Source organism: Ovis canadensis, chromosome 18, assembly GCF_042477335.2.
Source record: "Ovis canadensis isolate MfBH-ARS-UI-01 breed Bighorn chromosome 18, ARS-UI_OviCan_v2, whole genome shotgun sequence".
Taxonomy (NCBI): domain Eukaryota; kingdom Metazoa; phylum Chordata; class Mammalia; order Artiodactyla; family Bovidae; genus Ovis; species Ovis canadensis.
In genome coordinates, this window is record NC_091262.1 from 46,379,328 (window position 1) to 46,394,087 (window position 14,760).

At 56.6% G+C, this 14,760-nt stretch overlaps 1 protein-coding gene across 3 annotated transcripts in view; it reads right to left on the reverse strand.

The window, feature by feature from the left end:
- Positions 1-8,494: 8,494 nt before the first annotated feature.
- The window catches only part of LINGO1 (leucine rich repeat and Ig domain containing 1), a 214,037-nt gene continuing 207,771 nt past the window's right edge, over positions 8,495-14,760 (reverse strand). For all 3 annotated transcript variants that reach the window (XM_069558876.1, XM_069558874.1, XM_069558873.1), the window contains one exon: positions 8,495-11,372. In XM_069558876.1, coding sequence (XP_069414977.1) covers positions 9,516-11,360 — 1,845 coding nt within the window. In that variant the 5' untranslated portion in view covers positions 11,361-11,372 and the 3' untranslated portion in view covers positions 8,495-9,515. The remainder of the gene's footprint in view (positions 11,373-14,760) is intronic.

Sequence of the window (14,760 nt, forward strand, 5' to 3'; positions counted from 1 at the left end):
GGCGTGTACTCTTGGGAGGACGCAGATGGTCAGAGCTTGGTTGGTGGAGGCTCAGCCAGGGTGCACCTGTGAGCTGCGGGAGGGGGCTGTCCTGTAGATCTGCGCTTTCCTGAGCGCTGGGGTGAGAGGAGCCAGTGTGGTATACCGGTGTGAACAGCTATTATCTGTACCAGAGTGTACCCTGAGGGTGTCTGCTTGCTTCAGGGGAATGGCTTGAGTGTGGACACGTAAATTGCTGCCTGTGTAGGAGAGTGTATGGGTGTGTATAAATGTGAGCTCTGCCGTGTGCACATGTGCCCACTGGAGTGCGTGTGTGTGTGCACGTGTGTGGCAGAGAAGTGTACATCTCCCATTCCTCACACCTTTCCTCCATAGGCTCTGAGACATCATGCCACTCTCCTACTCAAGCGCCCACCATCGCTCCCCACTGCCCCATGGCACCCTACAGAACACCCACCTCAGCTTCCCCACCCCGTGCACTCAAGTCTGCCCTCCCTCCCCCAGGAACACGGAGAGTCACCAGGATAAGGGGTTCTGTCCCTGGTGCAGGGAAGGCTTCACGGGCAGCTGTGAAGTGTTCAAAGCAGATTTTTCTAAAACTAAGCCATGGGGGCCTGGAGCTGAGGGCCTTGGGACCCTCAAAAAGCTGAGACCTACCTTTTCTCTTCCCCGCTTGCTCTCTTTACAGGAATGGTAACCTTCCCTTACGTCCCCACTGCCTGTGGGACTCTGGACTCCACAGCTGTGGGGTGTTTACAGGTGTTATTCCCTCAGCCACCTCCCTGCCCCATCCTCCCCTGCCTGCCAGGGAAGGCAGTTTGGGAAACTTTCCTCTTTTGGGAGGAGAGCTGGGGGCCAGCTAGGACCTGGGAGCCCATCATGGCCTCTTCAGCCCTCTGCCTCACCTCAGAACAACCTCCCATCTAGCCCACCCTTCCAGCAGTCCTTTCTACCTCTGGGCAACTTCAGGAGCCTATCAACCTTGCCATGTCCCTGTCCCTCCCAGCTGCCCTGCAGGACAAAGGAAACAGCTGTTCTCCTGGCTCCTGGCCAGCCAGGTGCCAGCCAGTGGCTGACTGGGCAGCTCTGCCCGGCACTTCAGGTGGCAGAGACTTCCACTAGTCCTTCCATGGCCCGCCTAGACTCTCTGGCAGAGGGTCTCGTCCCACTCCCACTGGGCTGTCCTGCCTAGACGAGCTCTGGGGGCCCATCTGGTCCAACCCTAGCTGTGCAGAGAGAGGAAGGTGACGCAGAGGGACAGGGGTGCACCCCAAGTGGCAAGAGACTGGTAGGCTCCCCAAGGAAGACTTAAGGTGATCTCCAGAGTATGTAGGGGGACGGGCGCTCTGACGACTGGGCCTCTGGGGCTTTGGCAGTCCCAGCTCCGGACTGAGAGACACCTGAGGAAGGCTGGGGGGACTGGGTAAGCGGGCCTGAGGTGGCTAGGGTCGGGGCAAGTGGAGGGGCCGGCAGGCCCCGTGGGCCTCTGTTCCAGGTGACTGCGCAGTCGGTATGGCGCATGGCCAGGGGGATTTATGGGCCCAGGCGCAGGGCTAGGCAGTAAATGTCGTTGTGCTAGAGGGCTGTAACTCTGCTTCCCCTCAGCAGCAGTGTGGGGGCAGGGAAGTGAGACAAGGGACATCGCTGAGGTCTGGGGGGAACTCTGAAGCTGGAAAGGAGTGGGGAGACCCAGCTGGTATTGTCCTCTCTCAGGCACTTGGGAGGGTCGGCCCAGGGACCGGTGCAAGGTCACACCAAGCAGTGTCTTCCCCTCCTGGTGCTGGGCACGGGGCAGAGCCCAGCAGATAGACACACAGAAAGCCTCACTCTAACCCGGCTCCATGCTGCCCGGGGCAGCCGCACACCCCTTCCCAGCTGGGGCTGCTCCCTGTGCCCTTGGCGTGACCCGCAAGAGGCTCCAGTGCTGGCAGGCGATGGGAAGGGAGAGGGTTTACTGTGCCTGTGTCTCTCCTCTTTATGACGCTGTAATTTTTTCATGAGCTATGTAAATCTCTGCTGGTTGGAGAGCAAAGTTAGGGCCTCCAGCTGCCCCCCTCTTCTGGGGCTGGGTGCCCCTGGGGCCAGCCTGACCTTGTGCTTCCCATGGAAAAGCTTTCTGGATGCAACAGTGGTTGCCATCCTCCAGTTCAGCTGAGTCAGATCTGGTGCTACTACTGACTCATTTTGTGACCTTGGACCTGTCACTCCCCACCTCTGAACCTCAGTTTGCTCATCTGCAAAATGGGAGCACACACTGTGCCTTGTGAGGTGCCACGTCTTAGCTGTGCCACTCTGCGCAATAGCTAAGCCTCTCTGAGACTCGTATTTCTCATCATCAAACAGGGAGACGGTCATGCTGATCACTGCTCTGGGCTCAGCTCCACTCACACTAGGCGTGGAGGACCATTGAGAGGGTCAGCAGTCCTCTCGCCTGCCTGGCTTTCTCTTTCCTCGGCTTCCAGCTTTATCTCCAGCTTCTTGCCCCTTCTCTGTTCCCCTGGAGCATCCTGTCACTCCGTCCCTAGGACTGGCTGTCTCCATGGTGGTGTGTCTCAGCCCAGACTGGGAGTGAGGGGTTTGGACAGGGTGGAGCTGGTGGGAGGGACAGGGAGGGAACAGCCAAGCTCTGTTCCTGCTGGGGTCATGTCCAGGGCATGACTTGGCACAGGGGTTGGGGTGTGAAGGAACTGGGAGAGGAGGGGGCTGAGGCTGAGGCCCTGGGGCATCCCTCAGTCTCCGTGGCCCTCAAGTCCACAGCCTAGCCTTCCCAGACCCAGAAATCACCTGGCCTGGGCTGGAGTATAGAATGAGCCATCATGGGTTTATGAAGAGTCTGTAAATCCCTTTAAAGGCTAAGCAGTCAGTTCCCTGGGCTTCCCTGGTGGCTCAGAGGTTAAAGCGTCTGCCTCCAATGCAGGAGACCTGGGTTCTATCCCTGGGTCGGGAAGATCCCCTGGAGAAGGCAATGGAAACCCACTCTAGTATTCTTGCCTGGAGAATCCCATGGACGGAGGAGCCTGGTAGGCTACAGTCCACGGGGTTGCAGAGTCAGACACGACTGAGCGACTTCACCTCACCTCAGTCAGTTCCCTGAGGCAGTCAGAGCCAGGGCTTAGATACATGGCCACCGATCTCAGACCCCTGCCCTGCAGTCCCCAGTTGCCTGGCAGGTACCAGGGCCAAATTGCTGGGTCCTTAGAACAGGCTGCTGGGCCTTGTGTATCATGCTGTGATCTCAGGAGCCCACAGAGACGTCTGGTCGACTGGGAGCCAGGAGGCAGAACTGATCAGCAGAAGCTTTAATCATGACCCCCACCCATGTACTCACACACCTGTGCCAAAGCACACTCCCTCACCAAATCATTCCCATCCCACAAAGGAAAGGGGCTGGAGGAGGCAAGGGGACTCTATCCACTTCACAGATGAGAAGACTGAGTCTAGAGTAGCTCAAAGTAGAGACCTGCTTTCTTTTGCCATGAAGTACTTGTGCCCTGAGTATGAATCCTGGCTTGGCACCTACCTGGTGGTAAACCCCAGGACCACTTTTCCTCCCTGAGCCTCAGTGTTCTCATCCAAAAGGCAACACATGGGCACATCCTTGTGAAAGGATAAAATAAGAAATGTGGGTGAAGTGTCTGACCTGGTGCCTGGCACAGGCCTTGAGAAACAACAGCTCTTACTATGGTTGCTGTATTACCACTGGTGTCCCTGCCACCTGCTTTTGTTTGAAAGGACAATGCACCAGGGGCAGCAAACTTAGGTTCGAGTCCTAGCTCTTACTTACCAGCTATAGGTCCATCTATAGGTCTGTAGCCGTCACTAAGCCCCCTGTGCTCAGTTACTTCAGTCGTCTCTGACTCTTTGTGATCCTATGGACTGTAGCACGCCAGGCTCCTCTGTCCATGGGATTCTCCATGGACACCGGAGTGGGTTGCCATGCCCTCTTCCAGGAGATCTTCCCGATCCAGCGATCAAACCTGCGTTTCCTGTGTCTCCTGCCTTGCAGGCAGATTCTTTACTGCTGAGCTACCAGGGAAGCCCCCTAAGTCCCCTGCTCCTGGGTAAACTTGTAGAGAGATCTGTGCACCAGTGAGCGGTTCCTGAAAGGGAAAAGGCACCGTTTCCCATGGAAGTTCCTGGGGAGGATGACTTCCATCGGTGGCTACATCGACCCTCGCATCCAGCATGCCGTTTCACCATTTGACTTTGCAGCACCTCCACCCCTGAATCTAGGTGGGCCTTGCCTTAACCAATGGAATGCAGTAACGGTGAAGCTGCGGGACTTCTGGCCTAGGCCTCAAGAGACCTGGCATCTTCCATTTAGGCCTCCCGGAGCACTGAGCTACCATAAGGAAGTCCGACTAGCCTCCCCAGCTGAGACAACAGACATGGGCAGAAACCACCCTGGATCTTTCAGCCCCAGTCGGGGTTTCCTAGCTAACACCAGGGAGAGCAGAGATGAGCGGTCCTGACCAAACCTGCCCAGCTTATGAAGCTGGGAACAAATGAATGGTTGCTTAGTTTCGGAGAGCAACAACAGATAACTGATACAGTCCTAGCGCTTTCTGTACGGTCTTTAGCCAGACTTGGTCTGGGTGGGTGGAGCTCCCTGGCATCAGTTGATTGGACAGGAGATGAGCCCCTGACTCAGAGGCCGCTGAGGCATTGGCTGGCCGCTAACCAATCAGATTTTTTTCCTCTGGAGCCAACGAATGAAGAGATCAGAGATCCTAGCAAGGAAGATTATGAAGGCGGCTGAAGGTGGGTTTTGGAATGGGAGCTGAGGATGACTTTCAGCCCTGTGCAGGCTATCATGTCATCAGGGGACATCAAATGGGGGAGAGCTCCAGGAAAGCTGATAGACCGTGGAAGCAGGTTCTGTGAAGGCCCCAATAAATCACTTCACTCCAGTTGGTCTGCTCTGACCTTGCTCCTGGGACCTCACAACCAATGACTTGAGGCAGTGAGTTCAAGGCTAGAGGTCCCCTGGGACTCTTTAATAGCTGCCCAGGGTCTATACTGCTCCTCTGGCCACTCTTGTTCTATCCTGGGCAGTCAGGGGTGAGAGCTTAGAGTCTGCTACCACCTTCCTCACGTGGGGCCCTAAGCCTCCAGTGGGAAATCAGAGGATATGACCAGGTTTGGTCTCTACCCCAACCCCACTGGAGTTCCAGCTCTTTGGAATCCCCATCGTGTTCCCCACACAGTAGTTCAACCACCACTTCTCTGCCTGTCCATAATGACATCATGCTGATAAAAGTGGTCACTGTTGTACACCACACAGGTGCCACACCTGAGATGGTGTTTGAACCAAGGTCTGCCTGACTCCAAAGTCCATGCCCCAACACCACTCTGCTGTGTGATTCTAGGCAGGCTATTTTCCATCTCTGAGGGGTACACTGGGGTCAGTATTGGGGGCGGGGGGGGGGGCAAAGCATTTGCTGCTCCCTCGAATACTCACCCTGCTCAATGCTACCCTATGGTATGCTGTCTCTTGCTGGAAGCTGTCTTTGGTCTTGGTCTTCTGGGAAGCAGGCTAAACTCTCAGGATTTAGTATCTTGCCCTTTCCCCAGTAGCTTGGACCCAGGGTGAAACGTGAGCAGAGCAGCAAGTATCCTATAAGACTTGATGAGAAAGGACACTCTGAGCCCACAACTCCACTGGGTCTGAGGCAGACTAGGGCCGTGCAGTGAGTGGTATCCATTCCTACTCTTTCTCTGTCGGAGGCTGACAGCTCATGGAGAAATTAACCCCTCCAGCCTGACATTCCATGCTATTCCACCTTAAATCTCAGGATTTTCAGCAGTTGAGTTCAGTCTTCTTTAGGTGAAGGTCCCATGGTTAAGAAAGGGCCACATCTAAACCTAGGTTGCCGAGCTCCCAGCGTGGACTTTTACCAGTGTCCAGGTTCCTTTGCTTGGGCTAACGCAGTCCCTTGACCCAGGGTGCTCACATTACCCTGAACTGACTCTCTCCCCAATCCGAAAACAACCTCACAATTTTCCCATGTCCTGAATTTCCTCAGGGGTCCAGTTCCTTCCCAATAGCCAAGACATTGGCCCTGCTCTTACCAGAACCTCGTGAGGCCCCAGGGATCCTGGAACCCCAGATGGGTTAACTAACAATCCCCTGGGTGCCTTCTGAGTGAGGACAGTGTCCACCAGGGAATCAGGGTTGGGGTGATGGAGAGCCTGCACTCTGGTCTCTCTCTGGAGATGGATAGGGTTCCTGGGTTCTTGAGCCTCATGTGAGACCACTAGCCTCTTGTTGCATACACGCTGCCCACCATGTTCAATGACTCCTCTCCCTTCCCTTGACCTCCCCAAAGTTGTCTCCTGCCAGATGGGGGTTGCCAGGCTGGTCCTGAGAAGCCCTGAGCCAGGCTTAGAATTCTGCAGCTCTAGAACTTCCAGTGCTGGTCCTGTTACTGACAAGCTGTGTGACTTTGGCTAAGCTCCCACCTTCTCTGGTCCTGGCTCATCAGCAGAGTTGGACTCAACAGTAATGATCATCCCCACCATTGGCAGTGGGTTTACTGAGTGCCAGGCACTACACAGGTGGCGCTAGTGGTAAAGAACCAACCAGCCAATGCAGGAGATGCAGGAGACCCAGGTTTGATCCCTAGGTTGGGAAGATCCCCTGGAGGAGGGCATGGCAACCCACTCCAGTATTCTTGCCTGGCGATTTCCCAAGGACAAATGAGACTGGCAGGCTAGAGTCCATGGGGTCCCAAAGAGTTGGACATGACTGAAGCGACCTACCACAGCACAGGCATTACATCACTCAACAAATATACCTATGCTCCCTCATTTCACCTCCTAACAACCTGCATAAGATTGTCTTATGCTACAGATGAGAAGACCAAGAGGCTCAGAGGGGTTAATCCAAACAGCTAGTAAGTGCTAGAATAGGACCTCAAACTCAGATCTGACCTCAAACCTCAGAGTCTTATCATCACTAGTCTAGGCTGCCCCAGGTCCCCCAAGGACCAGCCACATTTTCCGCACCAACACCCTAGGATCCTATAGACAGAGAGGATCCTATTTCTTCTCAGGGATGAAACCACAGTTCAGAGGGCTTGAGGCTTCCCCAGAGCCAGGGACAGTCTAGGGTGGTGGTTGGGAGATGTGGACAGTGTAAAAAGACCACACCAGCTGGGAGCCTGGAGCAGAGCCAGCTCTTGGAAATGTCTGTAAATTGAATGGAGTGACTGACTGTTGACTCCATGCCAGACTCTGCTCACCCTGCCATCCCACCAGAGGCTTGGTTTAGAAGTTGCTAAGCATGCCGTTGGGCTTCCCTGGTGGCTCAGATGATAAAGAATCTGCCCACAATGCAGGAGACCTGGGTTCAATCCTTGGGTTGGGAAGATGCCCTGGAGAAAGGAATGGCTACCCACTCCAGTATTCTTGCCTGGAGAATCCCATGGACAGAGGAGCCTGGTGGGCCCCAGTCCATGGGGTCGAAAACAGTCGGACATGGCTGAGTGACTTTCACCTTCACTTTCCCTAGGCATGCTGCTACCTCGTTCATGCCAGCTTGGGTGGGGGGTGTGAACCCAGGAGGAGCTCTAACTGGAGGAGCTGCATTCTAGAAGTGTCTTGTTGTCGAAGGCTGACTTGTCTATTGCTTCCCCTCACCCCCAAGCTCAACTAAGCCTGTGCTTATGGGTTCCTGCGTCGTTGGATTCTCCCCTAGTCCGAGGGTTAATTGGCAGCAGGGTCGCCCTGGGCCTACTGTGGGGCGGAATCCAAGAAGTACCTGAGGAGAAAGGGGAAACTTGGAGGGGCGAAGGCAATCATCTCTGAACCTGGGGCCCCTTCCTGTCCAACAGAGGTGGGGGGAGGTGAGCACGTGGTCTGCAGGAGGAGCTACTGGCTCTTCGCACTTCTGTCTCCAAGAACATCCCTTTCCAGGGTTGCATTTGGAGCACCTCGGTTTGGTGTGAATGAACAGGGAGCTCCTGACTCTCCTGGTCAGCTCATATGCAGGTGGATCTCAATCCCAAACTGGGAACCCTTCAAAGCCCAAGGTAAGCTGAGAGTAAAGCCTGGTGGAAGATGAGGCAAGACTTGGGTGGTGACCTGCGTCCAGGCAGTCCTCAGGACAGCCCTAGAACTGCCTCCTCCAGCCTCAAAGACTGGGTGCTCTACACAGGAAGTGGCATAAGCAGGCATTTGATAAACGCTTATGGAAAGAAGGGTTGGACCTGGATAGGTCCAGGTCAGCTGCAAGGGGCTTCTGTCTGGGGGGACCCGACACCAAAGTGGGTGGAAGTGATGATGCTCATGGGCTTAGGACTCCCCTGGGGGTCTAGAGCCCCGGCCATCCAGGCAAAGCTTGTGGTCACCGCTGGGCAGCTGTCCTGGGCAAATCCTCTGGAAGTCCATGTAGGTGGCCCACCCCTGGCATGCCCCCAACCCTGACCCCATGGAGATCGCTTAGGAGCCCTGCCCCCCACGGTGAGATAATAATGACCATAATGAGAACAGTCACCCACACATGTGCACAGCGCTTTACAGGTTACAAAGTGTTTCACATACATCATCTCATCAATTCCTCACAACAGCCCTGTGAGGTAGGCAGGGCGGGGAGTAGCGTTTCCATTTATACAGATGTGGCAGCTGAGGCCCAGAGAGGGTTGATGATCTGTTCGAGGCCACACAGCAAGTTGGCAATAGAGCTGGGACCAGAGTTAGGCCTCGGGGCCAGGCTCTCTCCAATGACTGTGCTATCCTCCAGAGGATCCCAGCCCCTGTCCAGAGTCTCAGCCACACCCGAGCCAAGCCCCCCTGCCCCCTGGCAGTAGTGCTGCCTGGCAGCTCAGCAGACAGGCCCTCATCCCCACTGGGCAGCCCTGTCCCCTCCACCCGCCCTCTGCAAACAGCCAGCCCAGAGCTGGGCCCAGACCCACCACCCAATCTGCTCCTGGTGACTGCCCTGGCAGGGTAAACAGGCAGGCAGGTGGGGCTGGAACCTCCTTCCCTGTTTTCCTGAGTGATCCCTCCCCACAGGGGAAGAGAAGAGAAAGGAGGAAGAGGAGGAGGAAGAGAAAAAACAAGAAATTGAGTTGGAAGAGGGCCCTGGAGCAATCAGGACGTCAAAAGTTTGCATTCCGACTAGCTATAGGAAATAGCTTTTTTTTTTCTCTTTTTATTATTTCAAGTTTTCATAAAAATCCATAATTATTGAAACCCAAGTTACAGAGGAAGTTCATAACTTTTTTATTGAACTATTGACTGTGCCGAGTGTTGGTTCGTCAGCTTCCGACTCCAGTCTGTCAACGAGTGCCCCTGTGTAGGTGGGGTCCCCAGGCCTGGACTTCTGAGGTCCTGGTAGGAAGAGGGCAGGTGGTGATGGCCGGCGGGGGCAGCAGGGGACGGGGTGGGAGGGAGAAAAAGTGTGTGTGCAGAGGGGTCGGGAGGAGGTGGGAAGGACTGGGGAGCCCGAGGAGGGCGGCCAGGCCCCTCCCCCTGCCCGGCGCGCCCGGGGGTCCCTGCCCCCCGCCCCGTCCTCATATCATCTTCATGTTGAACTTGCGAGGCGCGTCGGCGGAGCTGATGCCTGCGTCCGACTTGCGGGGCACGTACTCAATCTCGATGTTGTGCTTTGTGTTGCCCTTGCCCCGGCTCCAGAGAAACAGCAGCACCAGACAGAAGAGGACGACGCCCAGGAAAGAGATGAAGCCCATGGTGGTGGCGATGATGAGGGTCTTGATGTCGAAGGGGAAAGGCACGGTGGCGCGGGTGCTGTTGGCCTCTCCCTCGCCCGGCTGGTTGGAGATGAAGGCGAAGGTCTTGTTGGGCTGATGGGGCCAATCCGGCGAGTAGCTGCGCACATGCAGGTGGGCAGGCATGGAGTCGTTGCCGCCCGCGTTGGCCGCGATGCACAGGTACGTGCCGTTGTCCTGTACCTGGGCGTAGCGCACCTCCAGAGTGCCGTCAGGGAAGACCGTGAGCCGCCCGTTGCTCTTGGCCGAGACCAGGTGCTTGCGCGGCGAGAGCCAGAGGATGGCGGGAGGCGGGTCGCCATCGGCCCGGCACACGAACTGCACCGTGTGGCCCTCATCCACAAACACCTGCTGGGCCTTGCGGTCCCGGATGCGGGCGCGGCGGCAGGTGAAGTAATTGGGCAGGAGCACGTCGGGGAAGTCCTTGAACTCCTTGCCCTGGACGAACTCGGGCGTGGCACACGTGGGCTGCTGCCGGTTGAAGTTGAGCCGCCAGCGGCGCCGGAACACCCACAGGAGCCGGCAGTCGCAGGCCAGCGGGTTGGAGTCCAGGATGAGGGTCTCCAGGTTGCCCACCGAGTGGAAAGCCGACTCCTCCAGCGTGGTCAGCTGGTTGCCGGAGACGTTGAGCACGCGCAGGTAGTTGAGGCCGCGGAAGGCGTAGGGCTCCACCACGGCCAGCTGCCCGCCCACCAGCTGGATCTCCTGCAGCCTGAGCAGCTCATGCAACATGGAGCCCTCGATAGTGCTGATGGGGTTGTAGGAGAGGTTGAGGAAGCGGAGATAGACCAGGTGGCGCACGGCCAGGTAGGGCACAGCAGTCAGGTTGCAGTGCGTGATGGACAGGGACGTCAGGTTGAGGCCGTAGAGACAGTTGGGAGTCATGGTGTCCAGGTAGGGCCAGTGCGAGATCTCCAACACCTTGAGGCGGTACAGCCTCTTGAAGGAATAGTCCCGGATGGCATTGATGTTGAGGTGCCGCAGCCGCAGGACGATGAGACCGTGCAGGTGGGACAGCGCCTCGGTGGGGATGGAGGTCAGATTGCATTTCTCCAGCGTCAGCTGCTCCAGGCTATTGAGGCCGCTGAAGGCTCGGTGGGAGATGTAGACGAGGTCGTTGTCGCCAACTTCCAGCGACTTGAGGTTGTACAGGTCCTGGAACATGTAGTCCAGCAGGATGACGATCTTGTTCTCGCTGATGTCCAGCTTGGTCAGGTTACTGAGGCCGGTGAAGACGCCCAGGGGGATGAGCTTCAGGCGGTTGCTGCGGAGCCCAAGCGTCCGGAGGTTGAAGAGGTTGTTGAAGGCGCCAGGCTCCACGGCGCTCACGATGTTCTCGTTGAGCTCCAGCTCCTCCAAGTGCGGGAAGCTGGCAAACTCGTCCTGGTTGAGCGTTTTGATGCGGTTCTTGCCCAGGTCCAGCAGGCGGGTCTCGGTGGGGATGCCTTCGGGCACCGCCACGAAGCGCTTCCGGTGGCAGAGCACCGCGCGGTCCTGGGCGGAGCACTCACAGCGGGGCGGGCAGCCTGTGGCCGAGCCTGACAGCACCGAGCCCAGCACCAGCAGGAGGATGGGCTGCCAGCAGGCCAGGAGGGGGCTGGGCATGCTCCTCGCGCCCCCCGCCAGCATCCTCTCGCTCACCTGCGGCCAGGAGCAAGCACAGGACAGAGGAGGTGGTTAGAGGACACTGTTCGTTGGTTCCCCGCCCGGCCCTGTGTGCCCCTGTGCCCTTCTTCCCCGTCAGGATGTCCCTGACCCAGAGAGAGAGGCAGGGGTCCAAAGTGGCATACAACACCTGTCGGGGTTGTCAACACAGTGAGGTCCAGATACCCAGGCCAGAGGAACTCCTGCTGTTCCCTCCTTGCCCCTTGCCCTGCCCAGAGCCCTTCTAAAGGACTGTCCTACATCCCTGGGATCCAGTGGCTTCATGGAAGGGATGAGGTCACTTCCGGTGATCCTGGAATTGGCACCCTAGGCTGTATCCACCTCCTTTTCATTTTACATTTATAGGCAATGGGACTCCCAGCATGCATCCCACCCCCCCACCTGGCACCCTGAGCTTCAGCCTCCCCTGGTGCTCATCAGAGATAAAGCTAGACCTGCTGAGCTGCCCTCAGGGCTCACAGAGGGGCTCAAAGGGGCTCAAAGGCTGAGCCCTCTAGGAATGGCGAACAGACCAGCACATCTGGGCCTCAGTTGGGAAAGGGCTTCTGAGGCTACTGGGGTCCACCCTCTTGGCCTTCAACCTGAGCATTTCCAGGCACAGAGACCATGGCCCCCTCCCTATCAACAATGTGCTGAGCCGGAAGCCAAGAACCCTGGGCAACCAGCATACCCAGTGGTTCCTGCCAGTGTCTGCGAGTCCGCTCCCCATGGGGTTTCTGAATCAGTGGAGGGTACCCCCTTCCAGAAAGCCAGGACCCAGCCCTGAGGCCTCCCCAGAGAACCTCTGCAACTCTCACAGTCCTCCAGGTCCCCATGGTGACCCACCCAGGCTCCTGAGCTCAGGATCCTGCTCTTCTTTCTTCCAGGAATGCCCCCACTCATGTGTGGAAGCCCCATTTTCAAGGCCTAACTCAGAGTCCACTGCTCTGAGAAGCTTTTTCTGATGCCCAGTTGGAAGTGTACTTCCCTCCAAAGAACACCACCCCCGCCCGCCCCCCCCCCCCCCCAACGAGGCTTCATCTGTCTGTCTCTCCAGGTTCCAATCACTGTCTTCGGAGTACCAGAGTCCTGTCTGATGGGGGAGCAGTTAGACCCCCAGAGCCCAGGACGGCACAGGCAGCCCCACATTGTAGCACTGGGGATGGGAGGCTTCTTACAGTTAGGTCCTGAGGAATGTGCAGGACTTGGGTGGTGGTGACTAGGGAGATTCGCTTGAGGAGAGGCTGCAGGTGGTGTGAGTGAGGGTTGTGCGGGAACTCACCCCCCAGACACAATTACTCTCTCCTCATGAGTTCAGAGGCCATTAGCTCCCACTTCTGCCCAGAAAGCTCTTCCCTCCTCTATCTCTGTTCCACCCCCTGGGAAATTGGCCCAGCAGAGTACTTAGGGGGTTGGGAGGACTAGTCTGGACTCTGAACAATAGAGGTTAGACCAGATGGTCTCTGGAGTCTGAGCTGAAGGCCTTTTGCTCATGGAGTGAAGATCCATCCCACCCAGCCTGGCACCCTTGGGGCTCTGCTGCCATCCACAGAGCCCACACCCATGACCCGGAGGGGCCTCACTGCAGGAAGGGGATGCTCCGGCAGGCAGGGAGGATCCCATCTCTGCCCCAGCTCAGGGCCTCTCTCGTCCCTCTCCCTCCAAGCTCCTCCCCATGCCTGCCCACAGCCGCCACTTTTAAAGCTGCAGGTCTGCCACCCACGCTTCAACCCTTAAGGCAGCGGGGGCTTGGAGAGCTTGCAGCTGCCCCAGGACTCCCAGCCAGTTGAGGAGGCAGACTGGGGGCCAGGACTCTGCTCTGTCAGACTTCAATGACACCAGCCACTTCCCAGTGCTCCAGGGTCTCCCAGGACTGACAGGCACTCCCTGGTTGTTGATAGACTAAGTGACTGATTAACCAGAGAGGGTTCCTGGTGTCACCGACATGTTATGAAATCTGCAAGGTTTTGTTATCCTCAAGGGCTTTGTCCACCGCCCCCACTTCCCTCATCCCCTCTCATTGTCTCTCCAGAGTTTTCTGTGGTTTGGCCTCCCCCACCCACTCCCATCAGGCCATTTTCCACAGTCACACACGCTCCAATGACCCACCAGCAAAGCAAACATCCTGGCAGACGATCAATAAGTAATTGGGATGGCAGCTGGGGCTGGCGTGGTGTGAGCCTGGGGACCAGGAGAGGTAAACAGGACTTTTAGCACCCGGCTCAGACTCAGATGTGGGTGGGGTGGGGGCTGCTGGAGAGGATGCCAAAGAATGCGATTTGGGGCAGTGAGTGCACAGGGTACGCTGAGATGTTGGTAAGACCCTCATAACAGACAAGAATCTGGCATTGAAGACCCCACCGCCTTGTCTCAACCTACCCATCTCCCTCTTCTTCCATTCCCCCCAGTGAAGCCACCCAGGCATCCCAGCCTCATCCTGTGCATTCCTGCCTCTAAGCCAGCTCCTTTTGGAGATCTCTCCCAGCCTCCCAGCCCCAGCAGCCTTTGTGACATCCACCCCAAAGGCCACCTCCTCCATGAAGCCATCCTTGATCTACTCAATCAAAAATCATCTCTTGCCCACAACTCTGAAGCACCTTACATATATTAGCAATGACATTATGTAACTGATGTATAACACATCTCATTCTAAAAATGATTTAGAATGGCCAGCAAAATGATATTACAAGATGATAAGAAAATAAAGCTAAAGGAGGCAAGCCAGTCAAGAAAGAATGCCACAAAATCCTGTGTAATGGTAAAAGGGTGGAGCTTCCTAGTGACCTGGGCAAAGAGGGAAATATGCTCCAAAGCTTCAGCACTTGACACCTCTCCTGTGTCATATGTTTAACACTGGGTGCTTTTGTCCCACCTGCTGAGACAGTAAGGTGCCTGTGGGCAGATGGTGTGTCTGCAGCCTCAGGTTAAGGTGTGGCACAGAAAAGATTCCACTGAATGTTCTCTGAAGGGAAGTGTGTGTGCATGAGAGAGTTTTGGGGGGGCTGAAGTCACTCTGATGAGGCTGACCCTGGAGCGGGCCCACTGAGCAAAGAGACACCTGGGGGATTCAAATATGTTGATAAAAAGCTGGTCAGCATTGCCCTGGGTGGCAGGCCTAGCAGTTACACCCACAAAGGAATGGACAGTTCCAGAAAGACAAATCCTCCGAATTGCCTCTTGCCTCACCTTTTGTGTGTGACTGTCCTGGAAGATGGGGACACTGAGGCCTAGAGGGGCTAAGATGGCCTCCCACGCTGGCACAGCACACTGGGCCTGGTCTCCCCATCTAACACCCCCGCAGGGTCCCTGTCGTCAAGGGATGCTGGCAGGCTGGTGTCTGAGGGGGTCACCAAACCTGCTGAGTGAGCAACATGCTGCTCCCGCC